Source organism: Salmo salar, chromosome ssa08 (assembly GCF_905237065.1).
Source record: "Salmo salar chromosome ssa08, Ssal_v3.1, whole genome shotgun sequence".
Classification (NCBI taxonomy): Eukaryota; Metazoa; Chordata; class Actinopteri; order Salmoniformes; family Salmonidae; genus Salmo; species Salmo salar.
Genome location: NC_059449.1, coordinates 23,446,149 through 23,472,793, shown reverse-complemented (window position 1 = coordinate 23,472,793; position 26,645 = coordinate 23,446,149). Strand labels below are relative to the sequence as shown.

At 48.7% G+C, this 26,645-nt stretch overlaps 1 protein-coding gene across 3 annotated transcripts in view; it reads left to right on the top strand.

Annotated features, from left to right (window-relative positions):
- Window positions 1-3,560: 3,560 nt before the first annotated feature.
- LOC106595047 (zinc finger CCHC domain-containing protein 7) overlaps window positions 3,561-26,645 on the top strand; it is a 119,513-nt gene continuing 96,428 nt past the window's right edge. Inside the window, exons 1-4 of one of the 3 annotated variants that reach the window (XM_045723021.1) lie at window positions 3,561-3,682; window positions 9,542-9,872; window positions 14,781-14,947; window positions 20,616-20,745. In XM_045723021.1, the coding sequence (XP_045578977.1) occupies window positions 9,563-9,872; window positions 14,781-14,947; window positions 20,616-20,745 (607 nt within the window). In that variant the 5' untranslated portion in view covers window positions 3,561-3,682; window positions 9,542-9,562. Of the gene's footprint in view, window positions 3,683-9,541; window positions 9,957-14,780; window positions 14,948-20,615; window positions 20,746-26,645 lie in introns of all 3 variants that reach the window. The other 2 variants (XM_045723019.1, XM_045723020.1) reach the window with 2 other exon arrangements.

Genomic DNA, 26,645 nt, shown 5'->3' with positions numbered 1-26,645 from the left:
GAGAGAGAGAGAGAGAGAGCGAGAGTGATAGAGAGAGAGAGAGAGACAGAGAGAGAGAGAGAGAGAGAGAGTGTGTGATAGAGAGAGAGAGACAGAGAGAGAGAGACAGAGAGAGAGAGAGAGAGAGAGAGAGAGAGAGAGAGAGAGAGAGAGTGATAGAGAGAGAGAGACAGAGAGAGAGATAGAGAGAGAGAGTGATAGAGAGAGAGAGAGACAGAGAGAGAGACAGAGAGAGAGAGAGAGAGACAGAGAGAGAGAGAGAGAGAGAGAGAGAGAGAGAGTGTGTGATAGAGAGAGAGAGAGAGAGACAGAGAGAGAGGGGAGAGAGAGAGAGAGACAGAGAGAGAGAGAGATAGAGTGTGTGATAGAGAGAGATAGAGTGTGTGATAGAGAGAGAGAGAGAGAGAGGGGGAGAGAGAGTCCCCTTCCCCCTTGGTCTGCTCACCAAAGCAAAACTGGTGCGGGGTGGATGGGGTTTCGGATAGGGACGGGAAAAGGTAGGTTAACCTTTTGTAGGAGAACAATCTAACGTGATGGCCTTTTCCGGGCTGTGCCTGTACTCTGACACGCATGAACCCCCCCTTTAGAAATCAGATGGTATTCAAACTCGGCTTCTCCAGACTATCATCGGAGAACGCAGCTCACTGTATGATGGCAGGGTCTCTACGGAGAAATATGACGAGGATAAACGTTACAATATTGTAACGACCCTGGGTTTATAAGGCGCGGCTATCGACTCTGCCGTTCGAGCGTGCTTTTGCGGCAAAGTCGATAGCGCGCCGGACCTTCGTGCTTGAAGGTTGAGGGTTCGAGACCTGCTCCCTGCTGTTTCATTACAATATACATGTAGGCTATAGTCAATAAACACATCTGGAGATATAGGGGGACATTTACTGATTGTGATTTACCTCTTTTGTCTTTCTGCCTCTGCTGCACAGCATCAGCCAACCGGAACGAATATTGACGATGATGGAGCCTAAATCAAGTGTTAATCAAATGCTATGCTTCTGTAGCAGTACTGTTGATATTTTAAAACGAAGTAGCTAGCTCCAAACAATCGACCGGTGACTGCGTCTCTCAAGCCATGGCATGTTTGGATACCGGGGCGCAATCTCTCCGTACAGGTCAGACTGGAGGCTCCCGGAGGATCCTTTACGGATTCTTCAAATTCTAACTGTGGGGGGAACCCCTTCTTCAAAGAACCCCCCTTTTAATGGTTCCTTTGGGGTAAATATTTGTCCCCCCCCCATTATTATAAATAATAATCAGCATAACAATAACAACAAAAATAATAACAACAATAACAACAATAACAACAACAATAATAACAATAACAACAATAACAACAAAAATAATAACAACAATAATAATAACAATAATAATAACAACAATAATAACAATAATAACAATAATAACAACAATATTTTTAGTTGTCTGTGTTTATTAGGATTTTAGAGGGCAAAGCGAAAATTCTGAAAATGGTAAAAAAACGTGGTAAACTCCCAGCCCCAAGTCCGATAGGTCTGGCGTGTTGATGCTGATGTGTGATCTATAGGCTATCCATAGCCAGAATGATTTGGCAGTGCATGGTGACCGAATAGTTTTCCTGTTATATTCATCAGAGGTGTATGGCGAGGGGGAAGTCTGTCAATACAAAACATATATAATTATACAAAATAATTAACCAAAATAATTCACATTTGTTCGTTTTTTTTTTTTTTGGTGGGGGTAAAAATTATATGAATGAAAAACTGTTCACTTTCTGGACGCTGGTTTTCACACACATACCTTGTCCGTAATGAAAAGGCCTCTGGGATCTTCATTAAAACAGGGAGGAGGAAGATGGCTGCTGTGACTGAGTCCTGGAAGGTTCTAGAGAAACCGTTCATTACAATCAACTGTACATGACACTGTATAACATTATGAGACAAACCAATACCAATTGTGTGTCTGCTGGTCAGTGTACCTGTAGACACAGACAAACACATAACGGTGCATTCGGAAAGTATTCAGACTCCTTACCTTTTTACACATTTTGCTACGTTACAGCCTTATTCTAAAATGGATTAAATGAAACATTTTTCCTCATCAATCTACACACAATACCCCATAATAACATCACAATACCCCATAATAACATCACAATACCCCATAATGACATCACAATACCCCATAATGACATCACAATACCCCATAATGACATCACAATACCCCATAATGACATCACAATACCCCATAATGACATCACAATACCCCATAATGACATCCCAATACCCCATAATGACAAAGCGAAAACAGGTTTCTAGAAATTTTAGCAAATGTATAAAAAATATCAAACCTTATTTACATAAGTATCCAGAAATTGAGCTCAGGTGCATCCTGTTTCCATTGATCATCCTTGAGATGTTTCTACGACTTGATTGGAGTCCACCTGTGGTAAATTCAATTGATTTGAAAAGGCACACAGTTGACAGTGCATGTCAGAGCAAAAACCAAGCCAAGAGGTCGAAGGAATTGTCCGTAGAGCTCAGAGACAAGATTGTGTCGAGGCACAGATCTGGGGAAGGGTACCAAAAAATTTCTGCAGCGTTGAAGGTCCCCAAGAACACTGTGGCCTCCATCATTCTTAAATGGAAGAAGTTTGGAACCACCAAGACTCTTCCTAGAGCTGGCCGCCCGGCCAAACTGAGCAATCAGAGGGGAGATGGGCCTTGGTCAGGGAGGTGACCAAGCACCCGATGGTCACTTTGACAGAGGTTCAGAGTTCCTCTGTGGAGATGGGAGAACCTTCCAGAAAGACAACCATCTCTGCAGCACTCCACCAATCAGGCCTTACGTCTGGAGGAAACCTGGCACCATCCCTACGGTGAAGCATGGTGGTGGCAGCATCATGCTGTGGGGATGTTTTTCAGCAGCAGGGACTGGGAGACTAGTCAGGATCGAGGGAAAGATGAACAGAGTAAAGTACAGAGAGATCCTTGATGAAAACCTGCTCCAGAGCACTCAGGACCTCAGACTGGGGTGAAGGTTCACACAGCCAAGCATTTTTCAGTGCCAAGAAATCTACAGTTATTAAAATATATATATATACATTTTATTTAACCAGGCAAGTCACTTAAGAACAAATTCTTATTTACAATGACTGCCTACCTTGGTCAAACCCCGGAATGACGCTGGGCCAATTGTGTCGCCGCCCTATGAGACTCCCAATCACGGTCTGTTGTGATACAGCCTAGAAATTGAACCAGGGTCTGTAGTGACATCTCTAGCCCTGAGATGCAGTGCGTCACACGGGACGCTTCAAGGAACGTTGAGGATCTTAGAAGAACCCTTGTTAAAAAAATATATACATTTATAGGGGTTTAATGTGATATGAATAGGGTATCCTATAGTAGTATAGAATAGTCTATGATAATCTTAATAAATTAATATAACGGTGATGTTATATTAAACATGAAGACTATTCCACATATATATTTTTTTGGGGGGGGCGACATTAAAGTTTACGAGGCTACTGTTGACCTTTCATCAAAATGTCTTGACACTGTCTGAATGCAGACAGGCACAGTCGGTTCCCTGGGAAAGGTCATGGTTGGCCCAATCCACTTCCCTCTCCACAACACCGGAAGTAGCAGAGCATGTGAGCAAACCAGTGAAATACTCTAGTGAGTTATAAAAACAGGTGAGTTGATTATTTTTTTTTATCCGTTGGAACCAACGAGATATGTGCACGTAGTTTTGCCGTAGTGAAGAGAACCGGAGAGGTGCCGGTTGTGTGTGTGAATCCGTCGCCGGTGTTGAACAGAGCGTTTTGTTTACATGCCGCCGGCCTTTCATAAACACGTGGGGTGCAGCATAAACCGATGCTAACATATTAGCCAACTATAGTTAGTTAACACAACACTTTAGATAGCATCAAACTCATTTAATAAGACAGTCCGCATGTCGTAACTGAACTTACAGGCCAGTTGAACATCATGTTTTATAACGTCTTTGATGTCCCATCTTTTAGCGTTAGTGGATGTGTGTTAGCCAGTTAGCTAGCTAGTATGTGAACACGTCTTGTTATGTTTTATCAAACCTGGCTGTTTGTTTTAGCTGGTCACTGGTGCTTTTTTATTGTAACTAGTTATACACGGACTGCAGTCCTCAAATCACAGCTAGAATCATGTTTCAACAGCAGAGATGTCATGTAACAGATTCTTCCATCTCTGTTCTGAAGTCCCGTTGGGTCGTTTGTCATTGTGTTAGCGAAGTCATTTGGGTCGTCACCATGTAAAGCTCTTGTAGAGGGACACCTGAGCCGTCTTGCCTTCTTCTCCCCGGTCCAGAGATTCACAGATCTGGTACCAGGTAGTTCAGGAGGATGGACAGATCTGGTACCAAGTAGTTCAGGAGGATGGACAGGTCTGGTTCAGGAGGCTGGACAGGTCTGGTACCAGGTAGTTCAGGAGGATGGACAGGTCTGGTTCAGGAGGCTGGACAGGTCTGGTACCAGGTAGTTCAGGAGGATGGACAGGTCTGGTACCAGGTAGTTCAGGAGGATGGACAGGTCTGGTACCAGGTAGTTCAGGAGGCTGGACAGGTCTGGTACCAGGTAGTTCAGGACAGATCTGGTACCAGGTAGTTCAGGAGGCTGGACAGGTCTGGTTCAGGAGGATGGACAGATCTGGTACCAGGTAGTTCAGGAGGCTGGACAGGTCTGGTACCAGGTAGTTCAGGAGGATGGACAGGTCTGGTTCAGGAGGCTGGACAGGTCTGGTACCAGGTAGTTCAGGATAGGTCTGGTACCAGGTAGTTCAGGAGGATGGACAGGTCTGGTACCAGGTAGTTCAGGAGGATGGACAGGTCTGGTACCAGGTAGTTCAGGAGGATGGACAGGTCTGGTACCAGGTAGTTCAGGAGGCTGGACAGGTCTGGTACCTGGTAGTTCAGGAGGATGGACAGATCTGGTACCAGGTAGTTCAGGAGGCTGGACAGGTCTGGTACCAGGTAGTTCAGGAGGCTGGACAGGTCTGGTACCAGGTAGTTCAGGAGGATGGACAGGTCTGGTACCAGGTAGTTCAGGAGGATGGACAGGTCTGGTACCAGGTAGTTCAGGAGGATGGACAGGTCTGGTACCAGGTAGTTCAGGAGGATGGACAGATCTGGTACCAGGTAGTTCAGGAGGATGGACAGGTCTGGTACCAGGTAGTTCAGGAGGATGGACAGGTCTGGTACCAGGTAGTTCAGGAGGCTGGACAGGTCTGGTACCAGGTAGTTCAGGAGGCTGGACAGGTCTGGTACCAGGTAGTTCAGGAGGATGGACAGGTCTGGTACCAGGTAGTTCAGGAGGATGGACAGGTCTGGTACCAGGTAGTTCAGGAGGATGGACAGGTCTGGTACCAGGTAGTTCAGGAGGATGGACAGGTCTGGTACCAGGTAGTTCAGGAGGATGGACAGGTCTGGTACCAGGTAGTTCAGGAGGATGGACAGGTCTGGTACCAGGTAGTTCAGGAGGATGGACAGGTCTGGTACCAGGTAGTTCAGGAGGATGGACAGGTCTGGTACCAGGTAGTTCAGGAGGATGGACAGGTCTGGTACCAGGTAGTTCAGGAGGATGGACAGGTCTGGTACCAGGTAGTTCAGGAGGATGGACAGATCTGGTACCAGGTAGTTCAGGAGGATGGACAGGTCTGGTACCAGGTAGTTCAGGAGGATGGACAGGTCTGGTACCAGGTAGTTCAGGAGGATGGACAGATCTGGTACCAGGTAGTTCAGGAGCAGATCTGGTACCAGGTAGTTCAGGAGGATGGACAGGTCTGGTACCAGGTAGTTCAGGAGGATGGACAGATCTGGTACCAGGTAGTTCAGGAGGCTGGACAGGTCTGGTACCAGGTAGTTCAGGAGGCTGGACAGGTCTGGTACCAGGTAGTTCAGGAGGATGGACAGGTCTGGTACCAGGTAGTTCAGGAGGATGGACAGGTCTGGTACCAGGTAGTTCAGGAGGATGGACAGGTCTGGTACCAGGTAGTTCAGGAGGCTGGACAGGTCTGGTACCAGGTAGTTCAGGAGGCTGGACAGGTCTGGTACCAGGTAGTTCAGGAGGATGGACAGATCTGGTACCAGGTAGTTCAGGAGGATGGACAGGTCTGGTACCAGGTAGTTCAGGAGGCTGGACAGGTCTGGTACCAGGTAGTTCAGGAGGATGGACAGGTCTGGTACCAGGTAGTTTAGGAGGATGGACAGATCTGGTACCAGGTAGTTCAGGAGGATGGACAGATCTGGTACCAGGTAGTTCAGGAGGATGGACAGATCTGGTACCAGGTAGTTCAGGAGGCTGGACAGGTCTGGTACCAGGTAGTTCAGGAGGATGGACAGGTCTGGTACCAGGTAGTTCAGGAGGATGGACAGGTCTGGTACCAGGTAGTTCAGGACAGATCTGGTACCAGGTAGTTCAGGAGGCTGGACAGGTCTGGTACCAGGTAGTTCAGGAGGATGGACAGGTCTGGTACCAGGTAGTTCAGGAGGATGGACAGGTCTGGTACCAGGTAGTTCAGGAGGATGGACAGATCTGGTACCAGGTAGTTCAGGAGGATGGACAGATCTGGTACCAGGTAGTTCAGGAGGATGGACAGGTCTGGTACCAGGTAGTTCAGGAGGATGGACAGGTCTGGTACCAGGTAGTTCAGGAGGATGGACAGGTCTGGTACCAGGTAGTTCAGGAGGCTGGACAGGTCTGGTACCAGGTAGTTCAGGAGGCTGGACAGGTCTGGTACCAGGTAGTTCAGGAGGATGGACAGGTCTGGTACCAGGTAGTTCAGGAGGATGGACAGGTCTGGTACCAGGTAGTTCAGGAGGATGGACAGGTCTGGTACCAGGTAGTTCAGGAGGATGGACAGATCTGGTACCAGGTAGTTCAGGAGGATGGACAGATCTGGTACCAGGTAGTTCAGGAGGATGGACAGGTCTGGTACCAGGTAGTTCAGGAGGATGGACAGGTCTGGTACCAGGTAGTTCAGGAGGATGGACAGGTCTGGTACCAGGTAGTTCAGGAGGATGGACAGGTCTGGTACCAGGTAGTTCAGGAGGATGGACAGGTCTGGTACCAGGTAGTTCAGGAGGATGGACAGGTCTGGTACCAGGTAGTTCAGGAGGCTGGACAGGTCTGGTACCAGGTAGTTCAGGTGGTTTTCAACTGAGCCACAGGGAAGCCTCTCCCTCCCCTTCATGACCTCCAGTCCTCTCCAGTCCCCTACAGTATCGCGACCTAATGAGTCATGAATCTCCCTGTACTGCTTGTAGAAACCCTCCAGACATTTCAGATGATTTGTCACACACCCGATCGTTGTTCAGGAGATAAAGATGAACACTGAAAGTTATCTCCGACCCCCCGGGGATCAATGCACAATCTTCAGTGGCTGAGTTTTTCGGTCGGAGATTCCTTGATCATTATGAAGATGCCTTTTTCATTTCCTCAGACGACACACACACCTCATCATTTCTCTGTCTTTTCTCTCCCCACACACTCACTCACTCACTCACTCACTCACTCACTCACTCACTCACTCACTCACTCACTCACTCACCACTCACTCACTCACTCACTCACTCACCACTCACTCACTCACTCACTCACACTCTCACCACTCCTCACTCACACCTCACCACTCACTCACTCACTCTCACTCCCTCTGCCCTCTGTCCTTATTTCCTGGGTGGCGGTCTGTGAGCGGTCAGCGTGGCGTTTCCAGGGCAATGGCGCTCTAGGAGCCAATCATCTCTGGCCATCATGGCACAGATACGCAGCACTGGGCAGGGCAATGGACCTCACAATCCCTCTCTCTCACACAAACACACACAGACAGACAGACAGACAGACCAGACAGACTAGTTTGATAATGAGTAGAGTGGAGTTCACATTAGTTTTGATGATAATGATGATAATGAGTAGGGTGGAGTTCACATTAGTTTTGATGATAATGATGATAATGAGTAGAGTGGAGTTCACATTAGTTTTGATGATAATGATGATAATGAGTAGAGTGGAGTTCACATTAGTTTGATAATGAGTAGAGTGGAGTTCACATTAGTTTGATAATGAGTAGAGTGGAGTTCACATTAGTTTGATAATGAGTAGGGTGGAGTTCACATTAGTTTGATAATGAGTAGAGGAGTTCACATTAGTTTGATAATGAGTAGAGTGGAGTTCACATTAGTTTGATAATGAGTAGGGTGGAGTTCACATTAGTTTGATAATGAGTAGAGTGGAGTTCACATTAGTTTGATAATGAGTAGAGTGGAGTTCACATTAGTTTTGATGATAATGATGATAATGAGTGGGGTGGAGTTCACATTAGTTTGATGATGATAATGAGTTGGGTGGAGTTCACATTAGTTTGATAATGAGTAGGGTGGAGTTCACATTAGTTTGATAATGAGTAGAGTGGAGTTCACATTAGTTTGATAATGAGTAGAGTGGAGTTCACATTAGTTTGATAATGAGTAGAGTGGAGTTCACATTAGTTTGATAATGAGTTGGGTGGAGTTCACATTAGTTTGATAGAAATGAGTAGAGTGGAGTTCACATTAGTTTGATAATGAGTAGGGTGGAGTTCACATTAGTTTGATAATGAGTTGGGTGGAGTTCACATTAGTTTGATAATGAGTAGAGTGGAGTTCACATTAGTTTGATAATGAGTAGAGTGGAGTTCACATTAGTTTGATAATGAGTTGAGTGGAGTTCACATTAGTTTGATAATGAGTAGAGTGGAGTTCACATTAGTTTGATAATGAGTAGAGTGGAGTTCACATTAGTTTGGATGATAATGAGTAGAGTGGAGTTCACATTAGTTTGATAATGAATAGGGTGGAGTTCACATTAGTTTGATAATGAGTAGGGTGGAGTTCACATTAGTTTGGATGATAATGAGTAGAGTGGAGTTCACATTAGTTTGGATGATAATGAGTAGAGTGGAGTTCACATTAGTTTGGATGATAATGATTAGTAGAGTGGAGTTCACATTAGTTTGGATGATGATATTGATAATGAGTGGGGTGGAGTTCACATTAGTTTGGATTGATAATGAGTAGAGTGGAGTTCACATTAGTTTGGATGATAATGATAATGAGTGTGAGTTCACATTAGTTTGGATGATAATGATGATAATGAGTGGGGTGGAGTTCACATTAGTTTTATTGATGATAATGCCAGATTTTCTCTTCTCTCTTCAATGTAAGGTCTTTATTGACATGGGGGAAACATATCATAACATTGTCAAAGCAAGTGAAATAGATAATAAACAATAAAAAATAATTAACAGTAAATATTACACTTACACAAGTTCCAAAATAATAAAGACATTTCAAATGTCATATTTATGTCTCTCCCTCCCTGTCTCTCTCTGTCTCTCTCTCTGTCTCTCCTCTCTGTCTCTCTCTCTGTCTCTGTCTCTCTCCTCTCTGTCTCTCGTCTCTCTCTCTCTGTCTCCTCTCTCTGTCTCCTCTCTCCTCTCTGTCTCCTCTCTGTCTCTCTCTCCTCTCTGTCTCTCTCTCTCTGCAGGGTGTTGTGAGCTCTGTGGTGATGTTTGCGGGCTACGTGGACAGGGCGGAGCTAGAGGATGAGCTGTACGGGGAGGAGTCAGAGGGGTCAGAGGTTGAAGACAGTGAACTACAGTTCAGACTCTACAGCCAGCTTCACTACTCCTCTAACCCTGGAGAGAAGGAGGAGGAGGAGGAAGACAGGCGCCTCTCCTCCAGCCACGGAGAGAAGGAGGAGGAAGAGGAGGAAGACAGGCGCCTCTCCTCCAGCCACGGAGAGAACCCTGGAGAGGAGGAGGAGGAAGATGGGCGCAAGGCCAAACGAAAGCAGCCGTCCAAGTCACGTGATCATGGTAACAGAGATCTACGGCAACACCTGGTGGGGCACACAGAGCAGAAAAAACTACAAGTCAAACCCAACAGGAAACAGCAGAGAGGTGTGTGTGTGTGTGTGTGTGTGTGTGTGTGTGTGTGTGTGTGTGTGTGTGTGTGTGTGTGTGTGTGTGTGTGTGTGTGTGTGTGTGTGTGTGTGTGTGTGTGTGTGTGTGTGTGTGTGTGTGTGTGTGTGTGTGTTTATACAGGGCTTTATCCAAAGGTGCGTGAATGTCCACTCACTGTCTGCGTCTGTACAGCTAGCTACCTTGTAGTTAGCTAGCCAGCTAGCTCGGCTAATTGAGTCTGTGTGACTTCCTGTTTCCTACAGTAACACAGAACACCACCTCCATTCAGATGGTTAACTAGCAGTAACACAGAACACCACCTCCATTCAGATGGTTAACTAGCAGTAACACAGAACACCGCCTCCATTCAGATGGTTAACTAGCAGTAACACAGAACACCACCTCCATTCAGATGGTTAACTAGCAGTAACACAGGACACCACCTCCATTCAGATGGTTAACTAGCAGTAACACAGAACGCCACCTCCATTCAGATGGTTAACTAGCAGTAACACAGAACGCCACCTCCATTCAGATGGTTAACTAGCAGTAACACAGAACGCCACCTCCATTCAGATGGTTAACTAGCAGTAACACAGAACGCCACCTCCATTCAGATGGTTAACTAGCAGTAACACAGAACACCACCTCCATTCAGATGGTTAACTAGCAGTAACACAGAACACCACCTCCATTCAGATGGTTAACTAGCAGTAACACAGAACACCACCTCCATTCAGACGGTTAACTAGCAGTAACACAGAACACCACCTCCATTCAGACGGTTAACTAGCAGTAACACAGAACACCACCTCCATTCAGACGGTTAACTAGCAGTAACACAGAACACCACCTCCATTCAGACGGTTAACTAGCAGTAACACAGAACACCACCTCCATTCAGATGGTTAACTAGCAGTAACACAGAACGCCACCTCCATTCAGACGGTTAACTAGCAGTAACACAGAACACCACCTCCATTCAGATGGTTAACTAGCAGTAACACAGAACGCCACCTCCATTCAGATGGTTAACTAGCAGTAACACAGAACACCACCTCCATTCAGATGGTTAACTAGCAGTAACACAGAACACCACCTCCATTCAGATGGTTAACTAGCAGTAACACAGAACGCCACCTCCATTCAGATGGTTAACTAGCAGTAACACAGAACACCACCTCCATTCAGATGGTTAACTAGCAGTAACACAGAACACCACCTCCATTCAGATGGTTAACTAGCAGTAACACAGAACGCCACCTCCATTCAGATGGTTAACTAGCAGTAACACAGAACACCACCTCCATTCAGATGGTTAACTAGCAGTAACACAGAACGCCACCTCCATTCAGATGGTTAACTAGCAGTAACACAGAACGCCACCTCCATTCAGATGGTTAACTAGCAGTAACACAGAACGCCACCTCCATTCAGATGGTTAACTAGCAGTAACACAGAACACCACCTCCATTCAGATGGTTAACTAGCAGTAACACAGAACACCACCTCCATTCAGATGGTTAACTAGCAGTAACACAGAACGCCACCTCCATTCAGATGGTTAACTAGCAGTAACACAGAACACCACCTCCATTCAGATGGTTAACTAGCAGTAACACAGAACGCCACCTCCATTCAGATGGTTAACTAGCAGTAACACAGAACGCCACCTCCATTCAGATGGTTAACTAGCAGTAACACAGAACGCCACCTCCATTCAGATGGTTAACTAGCAGTAACACAGAACGCCACCTCCATTCAGATGGTTAACTAGCAGTAACACAGAACACCACCTCCATTCAGATGGTTAACTAGCAGTAACACAGAACGCCACCTCCATTCAGATGGTTAACTAGCAGTAACACAGAACGCCACCTCCATTCAGATGGTTAACTAGCAGTAACACAGAACGCCACCTCCATTCAGATGGTTAACTAGCACTAACACAGAACGCCACCTCCATTCAGATGGTTAACTAGCAGTAACACAGAACACCACCTCCATTCAGATGGTTAACTAGCAGTAACACAGAACACCACCTCCATTCAGATGGTTAACTAGCAGTAACACAGAACACCACCTCCATTCAGATGGTTAACTAGCAGTAACACAGAACACCACCTCCATTCAGATGGTTAACTAGCAGTAACACAGAACACCACCTCCATTCAGATGGTTAACTAGCAGTAACACAGAACACCACCTCCATTCAGATGGTTAACTAGCAGTAACACAGAACACCACCTCCATTCAGATGGTTAACTAGCAGTAACACAGAACACCACCTCCATTCAGATGGTTAACTAGCAGTAACACAGAACACCACCTCCATTCAGATGGTTAACTAGCAGTAACACAGAACACCACCTCCATTCAGATGGTTAACTAGCAGTAACACAGAACACCGCCTCCATTCAGATGGTTAACTAGCAGTAACACAGAACACCGCCTCCATTCAGATGGTTAACTAGCAGTAACACAGAACACCACCTCCATTCAGATGGTTAACTAGCAGTAACACAGAACGCCACCTCCATTCAGATGGTTAACTAGCAGTAACACAGAACACCACCTCCATTCAGATGGTTAACTAGCAGTAACACAGAACGCCACCTCCATTCAGATGGTTAACTAGCAGTAACACAGAACACCACCTCCATTCAGATGGTTAACTAGCAGTAACACAGAACACCACCTCCATTCAGATGGTTAACTAGCAGTAACACAGAACACCACCTCCATTCAGATGGTTAACTAGCAGTAACACAGAACACCACCTCCATTCAGATGGTTAACTAGCAGTAACACAGAACACCACCTCCATTCAGATGGTTAACTAGCAGTAACACAGAACACCACCTCCATTCAGATGGTTAACTAGCAGTAACACAGAACACCACCTCCATTCAGATGGTTAACTAGCAGTAACACAGAACACCACCTCCATTCAGATGGTTAACTAGCAGTAACACAGAACACCACCTCCATTCAGACGGTTAACTAGCAGTAACACAGAACACCACCTCCATTCAGACGGTTAACTAGCAGTAACACAGAACACCACCTCCATTCAGATGGTTAACTAGCAGTAACACAGAACACCACCTCCATTCAGATGGTTAACTAGCAGTAACACAGAACACCACCTCCATTCAGATGGTTAACTAGCAGCCTAACTACCCGTTGGCTCTGGTTCGTTGTACTATATACTTCTCATTTAACTTCTAGTTCCGTCATTCTAGTTCCATTATTCTAGTTCCATTATTCTAGTTCCGTCATTTTAGTTCCGTTATTCTAGTTCCGTTATTCTAGTTCTATTATTCTAGTTCCGTCATTCTAGTTCCATTATTCTAGTTCCGTCATTCTAGTTCCGTCATTCTAGTCCCGTCATTCTAGTTCCGTTATTCTAGTTCCGTTATTCTAGTTCCGTTATTCTAGTTCCGTTATTCTAGTTCCGTTATTCTAGTCCCGTCATTCTAGTCCCGTCATTCTAGTCCCGTTATACTAGTTCCGTCATTCTAGTCCCGTCATTCTAGTCCCGTCATTTTAGTTCCGTCATTCTAGTCCCGTCATTCTAGTTCCATTATTCTAGTCCCGTCATTCTAGTCCCGTCATTCTAGTCCCGTCATTCTAGTTCCGTCATTCTAGTTCCGTCATTCTAGTCCCGTTATTCTAGTCCCGTTATTCTAGTCCCGTTATTCTAGTTCCGTTATTCTAGTCCCGTCATTCTAGTCCCATTATTCTAGTTCCGTTATTCTAGTTCCGTTATTCTAGTCCCGTCATTCTAGTCCCATTATTCTAGTTCCGTCATTCTAGTTCCGTCATTCTAGTTCCGTCATTCTAGTTCCATTATTCTAGTTCCATTATTCTAGTTCCGTCATTCTAGTTCCATTATTCTAGTTCCATTATTCTAGTTCCATTATTCTAGTCCCGTCATTCTAGTTCCATTATTCTAGTTCCGTCATTCTAGTTCCATCATACATATATATTTCTTCATTCATTCATTGTGGTTCACAGTGCTGACTGATTCTAGGTCCCTGAACGGTTCGGTAGAAATCCGTTTACCTCTATAGCCCTAATGATGATACATAACCATTATTTCAACGGGTATATCAGTTATTATTTTGGTGTCCATTTCCTTACGTTGCCCCATAACCCCCATAACTCTCCTCTATCATTCTGAAGGCGACCCCAGACGCAAAACCCCCATAACTCTCCTCTATCATTCTGAAGGCGACCCCAAACAAAACCCCCATAACTCTCCTCTTTCATTCTGAAGATGACCCCAGACTCCAAAACCCCCATAACTCTCCTCTATCATTCTGAAGGTGACCCCAAACCCCCATAACTCTCCTCTATCATTCTGAAGGTGACCCCAAACAAAACCCCCATAACTCTCCTCTATCATTCTGAAGGTGACCCCAAACCCCCATAACTCTCCTCTATCATTCTGTAGGTGACCCCAGACTCCAAAACCCCCATAACTCTCCTCTATCATTCTGAAGGCGACCCCAAACCCCCATAACTCTCCTCTATCATTCCGAAGGTGACCCCAAACAAAACCCCCATAACTCTCCTCTTTCATTCCGAAGGCGACCCTAAACCCCCATAACTCTCCTCTATCATTCTGAAGGCGACCCCAAACAAAACCCCCATAACTCTCCTCTATCATTCTGAAGGTGACCCCAGACTCCAAAACCCCCATAACTCTCCTCTTTCATTCCGAAGGCGACCCCAAACCCCCATAACTCTCCTCTATCATTCTGAAGGTGACCCCAGACTCCAAAACCCCCATAACTCTCCTCTTTCATTCCGAAGGCGACCCCAGACTCCAAAGGTCGTTCCAGGAGGTGATAGTCATCGACTCGAGTCAAGACGACGTCATCACGGTGTCAGACAACACGGAGGAAGATGACGGGGTGTGTAGCGCGAAAGGTCAGAGGTTAAAGAAAGGATCCCTGCAGGCCTCGACCCCGGCACCACAGGTACAGAGACAGTGTGTGTGTGTCTTCGGCTTGTTCCCAGTGGCCACGTTACGTTGTGCCAAACATTTCGTAGTGATTCCCTCTGGTACGGTATTGATCTCTAGAAACACCAAACCCCTTCTAGAATCAGCTCTGAAAAACATCTGATGTGATTGGTCAAAAGAGCAATTAGTGTGGGAAATATCAGATTTGGACTGCCTGTGTAAATCAAATTTATTTATAAAGCCCTTCTTACATCAGCTGATATATCAAAGTGCTGTACAGAAACCCAGCCTAAAACCCCAAACAGCAAGCAATGCAGGTGTAGAAGCACGGTGGCTAGGAAAAACTCCCTAGAAAGGCCAGGAACCTAGGAAGAAACCTAGAGAGGAACCAGGCTCTGAGGGGTGGAGATTAGAAACCTAGAGAGGAACCAGGCTCTGAGGGGTGGAGATTAGAAACCTAGAGAGGAACCAGGCTCTGAGGGGTGGAGCCAGTCCTCTTCTGGCTGTGCTGGGTGGAGATTAGAAACCTAGAGAGGAACCAGGCTCTGAGGGGTGGGCCAGTCCTCTTCTGGCTGTGCTGGGTGGAGATTAGAAACCTAGAGAGGAACCAGGCTCTGAGAGGTGGACCAGTCCTCTTCTGGCTGTGCTGGGTGGAGATTAGAAACCTAGAGAGGAACCAGGCTCTGAGGGGTGGAGATTAGAAACCTAGAGAGGAACCAGGCTATGAGGGGTGGAGATTAGAAACCTAGAGAGGAACCAGGCTATGAGGGGTGGAGATTAGAAACCTAGAGAGGAACCAGGCTATGAGGGGTGGACCAGTCCTCTTCTGGCTGTGCCGGGTGGAGATTAGAAACCTAGAGAGGAACCAGGCTATGAGGGGTGGACCAGTTCTCTTCTGGCTGTGCCGGGTGGAGATTATAACAGAACATGGTCAAGATGTTCAAATGTTCATAAATGACCAGCAGGGTCAAATAATAATAATCACAGTGGTTGTCGAGGGTGCAACAGGTCAGCACCTCAAGAGTAAGTGTCAGTTGGCTTTTTTCATAGCCGATCTTTGAGAGTATCTCTACCGCTCCTGCTGTCTCTAGAGAGTTGAAAACAGCAGGTCTGGGACAGGTAGCACGTCCGGTGAACAGGTCAGGGTTCCATAGCCGCAGGCAGAACAGTTGAAACTGGAGCAGCAGCACGGCCAGGTGGACTGGGGACAGCAAGGAGTCATCATGTCAGGTAGTCCTGAGGCATGGTCCTAGGGCTCAGGTCCTCCGAGAGAGAGAGAGAGAGAGAGAGAGAGAAAGAAAGCGCTGTTGGCTGGTCGTCATTGACCTTGCGTAGGCTTCAACACTGGTATACACTGATTTATAAGGCCATATTGGGTAAAATGCCATTTTATCTCTGTTCTTTTTTTTTTAATCAGGTCAGGAAATAAGAATCAATTACGGTCCCATTCTGATTTGCTTCTAACAGTTACCAAAAATTAGAACAGGTCACGGTAGAAATAGTTTTAGTTACTCATCTCCGTGGTCCTGGAATTCTCTCCTGAACATTTTAAAATGTGACGATCTAGTTTCGTTGGCGGAGTTTAAACACTTGATCGATGTGTATATATATTATAGAAGAGTGTAATCGTTTTTAGGCCAGCTGTTTTTAGTCAAGATGTTTGTGTTTTTTAAATGTAGTATGTTTTTGTTGTACTGTATGTGTGTTTATAGTTTTGTTTTAATGTTGTGTGAGTGTAATGTAAGTTGTTTTGTCTCAAACATTGTTCCCCTTGCTGCTATTGGACCAGGTCTCTCTTGGAAAAGAGATATTTATCTCAATGAGAATAAACCTGTATAAATAAAGGTAAATAAAAAAGAGAGAGAATTAGAGAGAGCATACTTAAATTCACACAGGACACCGGATAAGACAGGAGAAATACTCCAGATGTAACAGACTGACCCTAGCCCCCCGACACATAAACTACTGCAGCATAAATACTGGAGGCTGAGACAGGAGGGGTTGGGAGACACTGTGGCCCCATCGGACGATACCCCCGGACAGGGCCAAACAGGCAGGATATAACCCCACCCACTTTGCCAAAGCACAGCCCCCACACCACTAGAGGGATATCTTCAACCACCAACTTACCATCCTGAGACAAGGCCGAGTATAGCCCCCACACCACTAGAGGGATATCTTCAACCACCAACTTACCATCCTGAGACGAGGCCGGCTATAGCCCCCACACCACTAGAGGGATGTCTTCAACCACCAACTTACCATCCTGAGACGAGGCCGGCTATAGCCCCCACACCACTAGAGGGATACCTTCAACCACCAACTTACCATCCTGAGACGAGGCCGGCTATAGCCCCCACACCACTAGAGGGATATCTTCAACCACCAACTTACCATCCTGAGACGAGGACGGCTATAGCCCCCACACCACTAGAGGGATATCTTCAACCACCAACTTACCATCCTGAGACGAGGCCGAGTATAGCCCCCACACCACTAGAGGGATATCTTCAACCACCAACTTACCATCCTGAGACGAGGACGGCTATAGCCCCCACACCACTAGAGGGATATCTTCAACCACCAACTTACCATCCTGAGACGAGGCCGGCTATAGCCCCCACACCACTAGAGGGATATCTTCAACCACCAACTTACCATCCTGAGACGAGGCCGGCTATAGCCCCCACACCACTAGAGGGATATCTTCAACCACCAACTTACCATCCTGAGACGAAGACGGCTATAGCCCTCACACCACTAGAGGGATATCTTCAACCACCAACTTACCATCCTGAGACGAGGCCGGCTATAGCCCCCACACCACTAGAGGGATATCTTCAACCACCAACTTACCATCCTGAGACGAGGCCGGCTATAGCCCCCACACCACTAGAGGGATATCTTCAACCACCAACTTACCATCCTGAGACGAGGCCGGCTATAGCCCCCACACCACTAGAGGGATATCTTCAACCACCAACTTACCATCCTGAGACGAAGACGGCTATAGCCCCCACACCACTAGAGGGATATCTTCAACCACCAACTTACCATCCTGAGACGAGGCCGGCTATAGCCCCCACACCACTAGAGGGATATCTTCAACCACCAACTTACCATCCTGAGACGAGGCCGAGTATAGCCCCCACACCACTAGAGGGATATCTTCAACCACCAACTTACCATCCTGAGACGAGGCCGGCTATAGCCCCCACACCACTAGAGGGATATCTTCAACCACCAACTTACCATCCTGAGACGAGGCCGGCTATAGCCCCCACACCACTAGAGGGATATCTTCAACCACCAACTTACCATCCTGAGACGAGGCCGAGTATAGCCCCCACACCACTAGAGGGATATCTTCAACCACCAACTTACCATCCTGAGACGAGGCCGGCTATAGCCCCCACACCACTAGAGGGATATCTTCAACCACCAACTTACCATCCTGAGACGAGGCCGGCTATAGCCCCCACACCACTAGAGGGATATCTTCAACCACCAACTTACCATCCTGAGACGAGGCCGTGTATAGCCCCCACACCACTAGAGGGATATCTTCAACCACCAACTTACCATCCTGAGACGAGGCCGGCTATAGCCCCCACACCACTAGAGGGATATCTTCAACCACCAACTTACCATCCTGAGACGAGGCCGGCTATAGCCCCCACACCACTAGAGGGATATCTTCAACCACCAACTTACCATCCTGAGACGAGGCCGAGTATAGCCCCCACACCACTAGAGGGATATCTTCAACCACCAACTTACCATCCTGAGACGAGGCCGGCTATAGCCCCCACACCACTAGAGGGATATCTTCAACCACCAACTTACCATCCTGAGACGAGGCCGGCTATAGCCCCCACACCACTAGAGGGATATCTTCAACCACCAACTTACCATCCTGAGACGAGGCCGGCTATAGCCCCCACACCACTAGAGGGATATCTTCAACCACCAACTTACCATCCTGAGACGAGGACGGCTATAGCCCCCACACCACTAGAGGGATATCTTCAACCACCAACTTACCATCCTGAGACGAGGCCGGCTGTAGCCCCCACACCACTAGAGGGATATCTTCAACCACCAACTTACCATCCTGAGACGAGGCCGGCTATAGCCCCCACACCACTAGAGGGATATCTTCAACCACCAACTTACCATCCTGAGACGAGGCCGAGTAAAGCCCCCACACCACTAGAGGGATATCTTCAACCACCAACTTACCATCCTGAGACGAGGACGGCTATAGCCCCCACACCACTAGAGGGATATCTTCAACCACCAACTTACCATCCTGAGACGAGGCCGAGTAAAGCCCCCACACCACTAGAGGGATATCTTCAACCACCAACTTACCATCCTGAGACGAGGCCGGCTATAGCCCCCACACCACTAGAGGGATATCTTCAACCACCAACTTACCATCCTGAGACGAGGCCGAGTATAGCCCCCACACCACTAGAGGGATATCTTCAACCACCAACTTACCATCCTGAGACGAGGCCGAGTATAGCCCCCACACCACTAGAGGGATATCTTCAACCACCAACTTACCATCCTGAGACGAGGCCGGCTATAGCCCCCCACACCACTAGAGGGATATCTTCAACCACCAACTTACCATCCTGAGACGAGGCCGGCTATAGCCCCCACACCACTAGAGGGATATCTTCAACCACCAACTTACCATCCTGAGACGAGGCCGGCTATAGCCCCCACACCACTAGAGGGATATCTTCAACCACCAACTTACCATCCTGAGACGAGGCCGGCTATAGCCCCCACACCACTAGAGGGATATCTTCAACCACCAACTTACCATCCTGAGACGAGGCCGAGTATAGCCCCCACACCACTAGAGGGATATCTTCAACCACCAACTTACCATCCTGAGACGAGGACGGCTATAGCCCCCACACCACTAGAGGGATATCTTCAACCACCAACTTACCATCCTGAGACGAGGACGGCTATAGCCCCCACACCACTAGAGGGATATCTTCAACCACCAACTTACCATCCTGAGACGAGGCCGAGTATAGCCCCCCACACCACTAGAGGGATATCTTCAACCACCAACTTACCATCCTGAGACGAAGACGGCTATAGCCCCCACACCACTAGAGGGATATCTTCAACCACCAACTTACCATCCTGAGACGAAGACGGCTATAGCCCCCACACCACTAGAGGGATATCTTCAACCACCAACTTACCATCCTGAGACGAGGCCGAGTATAGCCCCCACACCACTAGAGGGATATCTTCAACCACCAACTTACCATCCTGAGACGAGGCCGAGTATAGCCCCCACACCACTAGAGGGATATCTTCAACCACCAACTTACCATCCTGAGACGAGGACGGCTATAGCCCCCACACCACTAGAGGGATATCTTCAACCACCAACTTACCATCCTGAGACGAAGACGGCTATAGCCCTCACACCACTAGAGGGATATCTTCAACCACCAACTTACCATCCTGAGACGAGGCCGAGTAAAGCCCACAAAGAAGGCAGCCTCGGTGTCAGTACTCCAGACCCAGATGGAGCACGGTCCAGAACCAACTCCACGCTGGTTCTGATTAACTGGCCGTTAGTGCTGCGTCATTAACAGTCATCAATGAATAATACCATTTATTATGTTGTTGACCCCACCCCCTAGAGAAAATCCGCCCCAAAGAGGAGGAGCTCCAGTGTGGACTCTGACAGTCTGGAGAGCTGGATGATTCTAGGCAGCGGGAAACAAGATGGAGACCAGAGCATCATACTGAACCTGGAGGGAGACCTTAAAGGTAGGGAGGGAGGGAGGGAGGGAGGGAGGGAGGGAGGGAGAAGAAGGAGACATTAAAGGGAGGGAGGGAGAAGGAGGGAGGGAGGGAGGGAGAAGGAGACATTGGAGAGAGGGAGAAGGAGGGAGGGAGGGAGGGAGGGAGGGAGAAGGAGACATTGGAGGGAGGGAGGGAGGGAGAAGGAGACATTGGAGGGAGGGAGGGAGAAGGAGACATTGGAGGGAGGGAGGGAGGGAGAAGGAGACATTGGAGGGAGGGAGGAGAAGGAGACATTGGAGGGAGGGAGGGAGGGAGGGAGGGAGGGAGAAGGAGACATGGGAGGGAGGGAGGAGGTGGTAAATGGAGGGAGTAGTGTTGTGTTGGTCCAGAACATCCCATCTACCCGTTAGTGTTGTGTTGGTCCAGAGCATCCCATCTACCTGTTAGTGTTGTGTTGACATGCATGTGAGTGTGTGGAGAACTGGATTCTAATCAGCATGTGTATACACACACACACACACACACACACACACACACTGCTTGTAACGCTAATGCCATAAACTAACAACAGATACACAACCAGGGAGAGGAGAGGGGGGAGAGAGGGAAGGCATAGGGGAGAGAGAGGGGAGGGAGAGAAAATGGTCTCTGCAAATCTCTTCAGATCTACACATTAGCTAACCTGCAACTTCAGCAACCTCTCTCTCTCTCTCCCCCCTCTCTCTCCCCCTCTATCTCTCATTCTCTGTCTCTCCCCTCTCTCTCCCCCCTCTCTCTCTCTAATTCTGACTCTCTCTCTATCTCTCTCTGTCTCTCTCTGTATCTCTCTCTGTGTCTCTCTCTCTCTGTATCTCTCTCTCTGTCTCTCTCCCCCTCTCTCTCTCCCCCTCTATCTCTCATTCTCTGTCTCTCCCCTCTCTCTCCCCCCTCTCTCTCTAATTCTGACTCTCTCCTCTCTCTCTCATTATCTCTCCCTCTCTCCCCTCTCTCTCTCTGTATCTCTCCCCTCTCTCCCCTCTCTCTCTGTATCTCTCCCCTCTCTCCCCTCTCTCTCTGTATCTCTCCCCTCTCTCATTCTCTCTCCCATTCTCTCTCTCTTTCTCTTGTTCTCACTCTGTTACTCCCTCATTTGAATTTCCCTGAGCTGAGGTTTCTGCAAGAGTGCTCACACACACACACACACACACACACACACACACACACACACACACACACACACACACACACACACACACACACACACAGACCAGGGGAAGGGAGAGGTTCTGGTATGGGGCTCTATGTTTGGCCTGATCTTACCCCCCCCCCCCTCCCCCTGTGATCTCTGGAGCTTGACCTCATGTCTGCACACGGGGGTCACGAGGGGGAGGGAGGAGGGAGGGAGGAGGGAGGGAGGGAGGGGGGAAAGGCCACAGGAAAGGGGGGTCTGAATCTAGACAGGCTAGCCAGAGGAAAGGGGGTCTGAATCTAGACAGGCTAGCCAGAGGAAAGGGGGGGGTCTGAATATAGACAGGCTAGCCAGAGGAAAGGGGGGGTCTGAATATAAACAGGCTAGCCAGAGGAAAGGGGGGTCTGAATATAGACAGGCTAGCCAGAGGAAAGGGGGGGTCTGAATATAGACAGGCTAGCCAGAGGAAAGGGGGGGTCTGAATCTAGACAGGCTAGCCAGAGGAAAGGGGGGGTCTGAATCTAGACAGGCTAGCCAGAGGAAAGGGGGGGTCTGAATATAGACAGGCTAGCCAGAGGAAAGGGGGGTCTGAATATAGACAGGCTAGCCAGAGGAAAGGGGGGGTCTGAATATAGACAGGCTAGCCAGAGGAAAGGGGGGGGTCTGAATATAAACAGGCTAGCCAGAGGAAAGGGGGGTCTGATTATAGACAGGCTAGCCAGAGGAAAGGGGGGTCTGAATCTAGACAGGCTAGCCAGAGGAAAGGGGGGGTCTGAATATAGACAGGCTAGCCAGAGGAAAGGGGGGGTCTGAATATAGACAGGCTAGCCAGAGGAAAGGGGGGGTCTGAATATAAACAGGCTAGCCAGAGGAAAGGGGGGTCTGAATATAGACAGGCTAGCCAGAGGAAAGGGGGGGGTCTGAATATAGACAGGCTAGCCAGAGGAAAGGGGGGGTCTGAATATAAACAGGCTAGCCAGAGGAAAGGGGGGTCTGAATCTAGACAGGCTAGCCAGAGGAAAGGGGGGTCTGATTATAGACAGGCTAGCCAGAGGAAAGGGGGGGGTCTGAATATAAACAGGCTAGCCAGAGGAAAGGGGGGTCTGAATATAGACAGGCTAGCCAGAGGAAAGGGGGCGTCTGAATATAGACAGGCTAGCCAGAGGAAAGGGGGGGTCTGAATATAAACAGGCTAGCCAGAGGAAAGGGGGGTCTGAATCTAGACAGGCTAGCCAGAGGAAAGGGGGGGGGTCGGAATATAGACAGGCTAGCCAGAGGAAAGGGGGGGTCTGAATCTAGACAGGCTAGCCAGAGGAAAGGGGGGGGTCTGAATATAGACAGGCTAGCCAGAGGAAAGGGGGGTCTGATTATAGACAGGCTAGCCAGAGGAAAGGGGGGGGTCTGAATATAAACAGGCTAGCCAGAGGAAAGGGGGGGTCTGAATATAGACAGGCTAGCCAGAGGAAAGGGGGGGATCTGAATATAAACAGGCTAGCCAGAGGAAAGGGGGGGGTCTGAATCTAGACAGGCTAGCCAGAGGAAAGGGGGGTCTGATTATAGACAGGCTAGCCAGAGGAAAGGGGGGATCTGAATATAAACAGGCTAGCCAGAGGAAAGGGGGGTCTGAATATAGACAGGCTAGCCAGAGGAAAGGGGGGTCTGAATATAGACAGGCTAGCCAGAGGAAAGGGGGGTCTGAATATAGACAGGCTAGCCAGAGGAAAGGGGGGGTCTGAATATAAACAGGCTAGCCAGAGGAAAGGGGGGTCTGAATCTAGACAGGCTAGCCAGAGGAAAGGGGGGGGGGTCTGAATATAGACAGGCTAGCCAGAGGAAAGGGGGGTCTGATTATAGACAGGCTAGCCAGAGGAAAGGGGGGTCTGAATATAAACAGGCTAGCCAGAGGAAAGGGGGGGGTCTGAATATAGACAGGCTAGCCAGAGGAAAGGGGGGTCTGAATATAGACAGGCTAGCCAGAGGAAAGGGGGGGTCTGAATATAAACAGGCTAGCCAGAGGAAAGGGGGGGTCTGAATATAGACAGGCTAGCCAGAGGAAAGGGGGGGTCTGAATATAAACAGGCTAGCCAGAGGAAAGGGGGGGGGCTGAATATAGACAGGCTAGCCAGAGGAAAGGGGGGTCTGAATATAAACAGGCTAGCCAGAGGAAAGGGGGGGTCTGAATATAGACAGGCTAGCCAGAGGAAAGGGGGGTCTGAATATAAACAGGCTAGCCAGAGGAAAGGGGGGTCTGAATATAAACAGGCTAGCCAGAGGAAAGGGGGGGTCTGAATATAAACAGGCTAGCCAGAGGAAAGGGGGGATCTGAATATAAACAGGCTAGCCAGAGGAAAGGGGGGATCTGAATATAAACAGGCTAGCCAGAGGAAAGGGGGGGGTCTGAATATAGACAGGCTAGCCAGAGGAAAGGGGGGTCTGAATATAAACAGGCTAGCCAGAGGAAAGGGGGGGTCTGAATATAGACAGGCTAGCCAGAGGAAAGGGGGGGTCTGAATATAGACAGGCTAGCCAGAGGAAAGGGGGGGTCTGAATATAAACAGGCTAGCCAGAGGAAAGGGGGGTCTGGATATAGACAGGCTAGCCAGAGGAAAGGGGGGGTCTGATTATAGACAGGCTAGCCAGAGGAAAGGGGGGGGGGTCTGAATATAGACAGGCTAGCCAGAGGAAAGGGGGGTCTGAATATAGACAGGCTAGCCAGAGGAAAGGGGGGTCTGATTATAGACAGGCTAGCCAGAGGAAAGGGGGGTCTGATTATAGACAGGCTAGCCAGAGGAAAGGGGGGTCTGAATATAGACAGGCTAGCCAGAGGAAAGCGGGGTCTGAATATAGACAGGCTAGCCAGAGGAAAGGGGGGTCTGAATATAAACAGGCTAGCCAGAGGAAAGGGGGGGTCTGAATATAAACAGGCTAGCCAGAGGAAAGGGGGGGTCTGAATATAAACAGGCTAGCCAGAGGAAAGGGGGGGTCTGAATATAGACAGGCTAGCCAGAGGAAAGGGGGTCTGAATATAGACAGGCTAGCCAGAGGAAAGGGGGGGTCTGAATATAAACAGGCTAGCCAGAGGAAAGGGGGGGGGGTCTGAATATAGACAGGCTAGCCAGAGGAAAGGGGGGGTCTGAATATAAACAGGCTAGCCAGAGGAAAGGGGGGGGTCTGAATATAGACAGGCTAGCCAGAGGAAAGGGGGGTCTGAATATAAACAGGCTAGCCAGAGGAAAGGGGGGGGGTCTGAATATAGACAGGCTAGCCAGAGGAAAGGGGGGTCTGAATATAAACAGGCTAGCCAGAGGAAAGGGGGGGTCTGAATATAGACAGGCTAGCCAGAGGAAAGGGGGGTCTGAATATAAACAGGCTAGCCAGAGGAAAGGGGGGGGTCTGAATATAAACAGGCTAGCCAGAGGAAAGGGGGGTCTGAATATAAACAGGTCCCCACAGTAACTATAGTGAATGTGATTTAGTGATTATGCTGAGAGACTTTAATACTGTTAGTCACCCTGTGAAAACATGGGACACACACAGTGGGTCTGCCAGTCCACTGTCTTGCAGTTTGGTGTTTGGGCAGGAACAAGGACAGGAGGGAGGGGAGGAGGGAGGAGGAAGAGGAGAGAGGAGGTGGTGAGGGGTGAGGCGGAGGCGGCATAGAGAGGATGCGGTAGAGGGGGGAGGAGGGGGTGAGGCGGAGGAGGTGGAGGAGAGATGAAAAGGCCCAGTCCCTATTTGTCCGACGAAGGACGAACTTCTCATTGTCTAACACACACACACACACACACACACACACACACACACACACACACACACACACACACACACACACACACACACACACACACACACACACACACACACACACACACACACACACACACACACACACAACCAATCTGAGACCAGGGTGTGTGTGTCTCTTGCAGCAGCAACCAGATGGAACAGGATAATAAAACGAGTGCTTCAATACCCAGCAGTCACTGGGGGAGGGTCGTCCGACTCTCTCCTTTCCTCCCCTCTATTCTCCCTCTCTTTCTCTCACCCTCTTTTTGTCCCCTTGGTCTTGGTGTGTGCACACCAAACTTTGTTTGAGGCTTTAAAAGCCGGTCTGCCCGGCTATCGGGGTGGGCGAGCGGATCTGTCTCTCCTCTTCCTGTGAGCGTTGGGGGGAAAATTATTTATCTTCACTCACTTACAGGTAAGACCTCTCCTCGTCTCCTCTGGGTTCTCTGGTAGTAGTAGGGGCTAGAGGCCTAGTTTGGACCCAGCCAGGGTCCTCTCCTCTGGGTTCTCTGGTAGTAGTAGGGGCTAGAGGCCTAGTTTGGACCCAACCAGGGTCCTCTCCTCGTCTCCTCTGGGTTCTCTGGTAGTAGTAGGGGCTAGAGGCCTAGTTTGGACCCAGCCAGGGTCCTCTCCTCGTCTCCTCTGGGTTCTCTGGTAGTAGTAGGGGCTAGAGGCCTAGTTTGGACCCAGCCAGGGTCCTCTCTTCGTCTCCTCTGGGTTCTCTGGTAGTAGTAGGGGCTAGAGGCCTAGTTTGGACCCAGCCAGGGTCCTCTCCTCGTCTCCTCTGGGTTCTCTGGTAGTAGTAGGGGCTAGAGGCCTAGTTTGGACCCAGCCAGGGTCCTCTCCTCGTCTCCTCTGGGTTCTCTGGTAGTAGTAGGGGCTAGAGGCCTAGTTTGGACCCAGCCAGGGTCCTCTCCTCGTCTCCTCTGGGTTCTCTGGTAGTAGTAGGGGCTAGAGGCCTAGTTTGGAC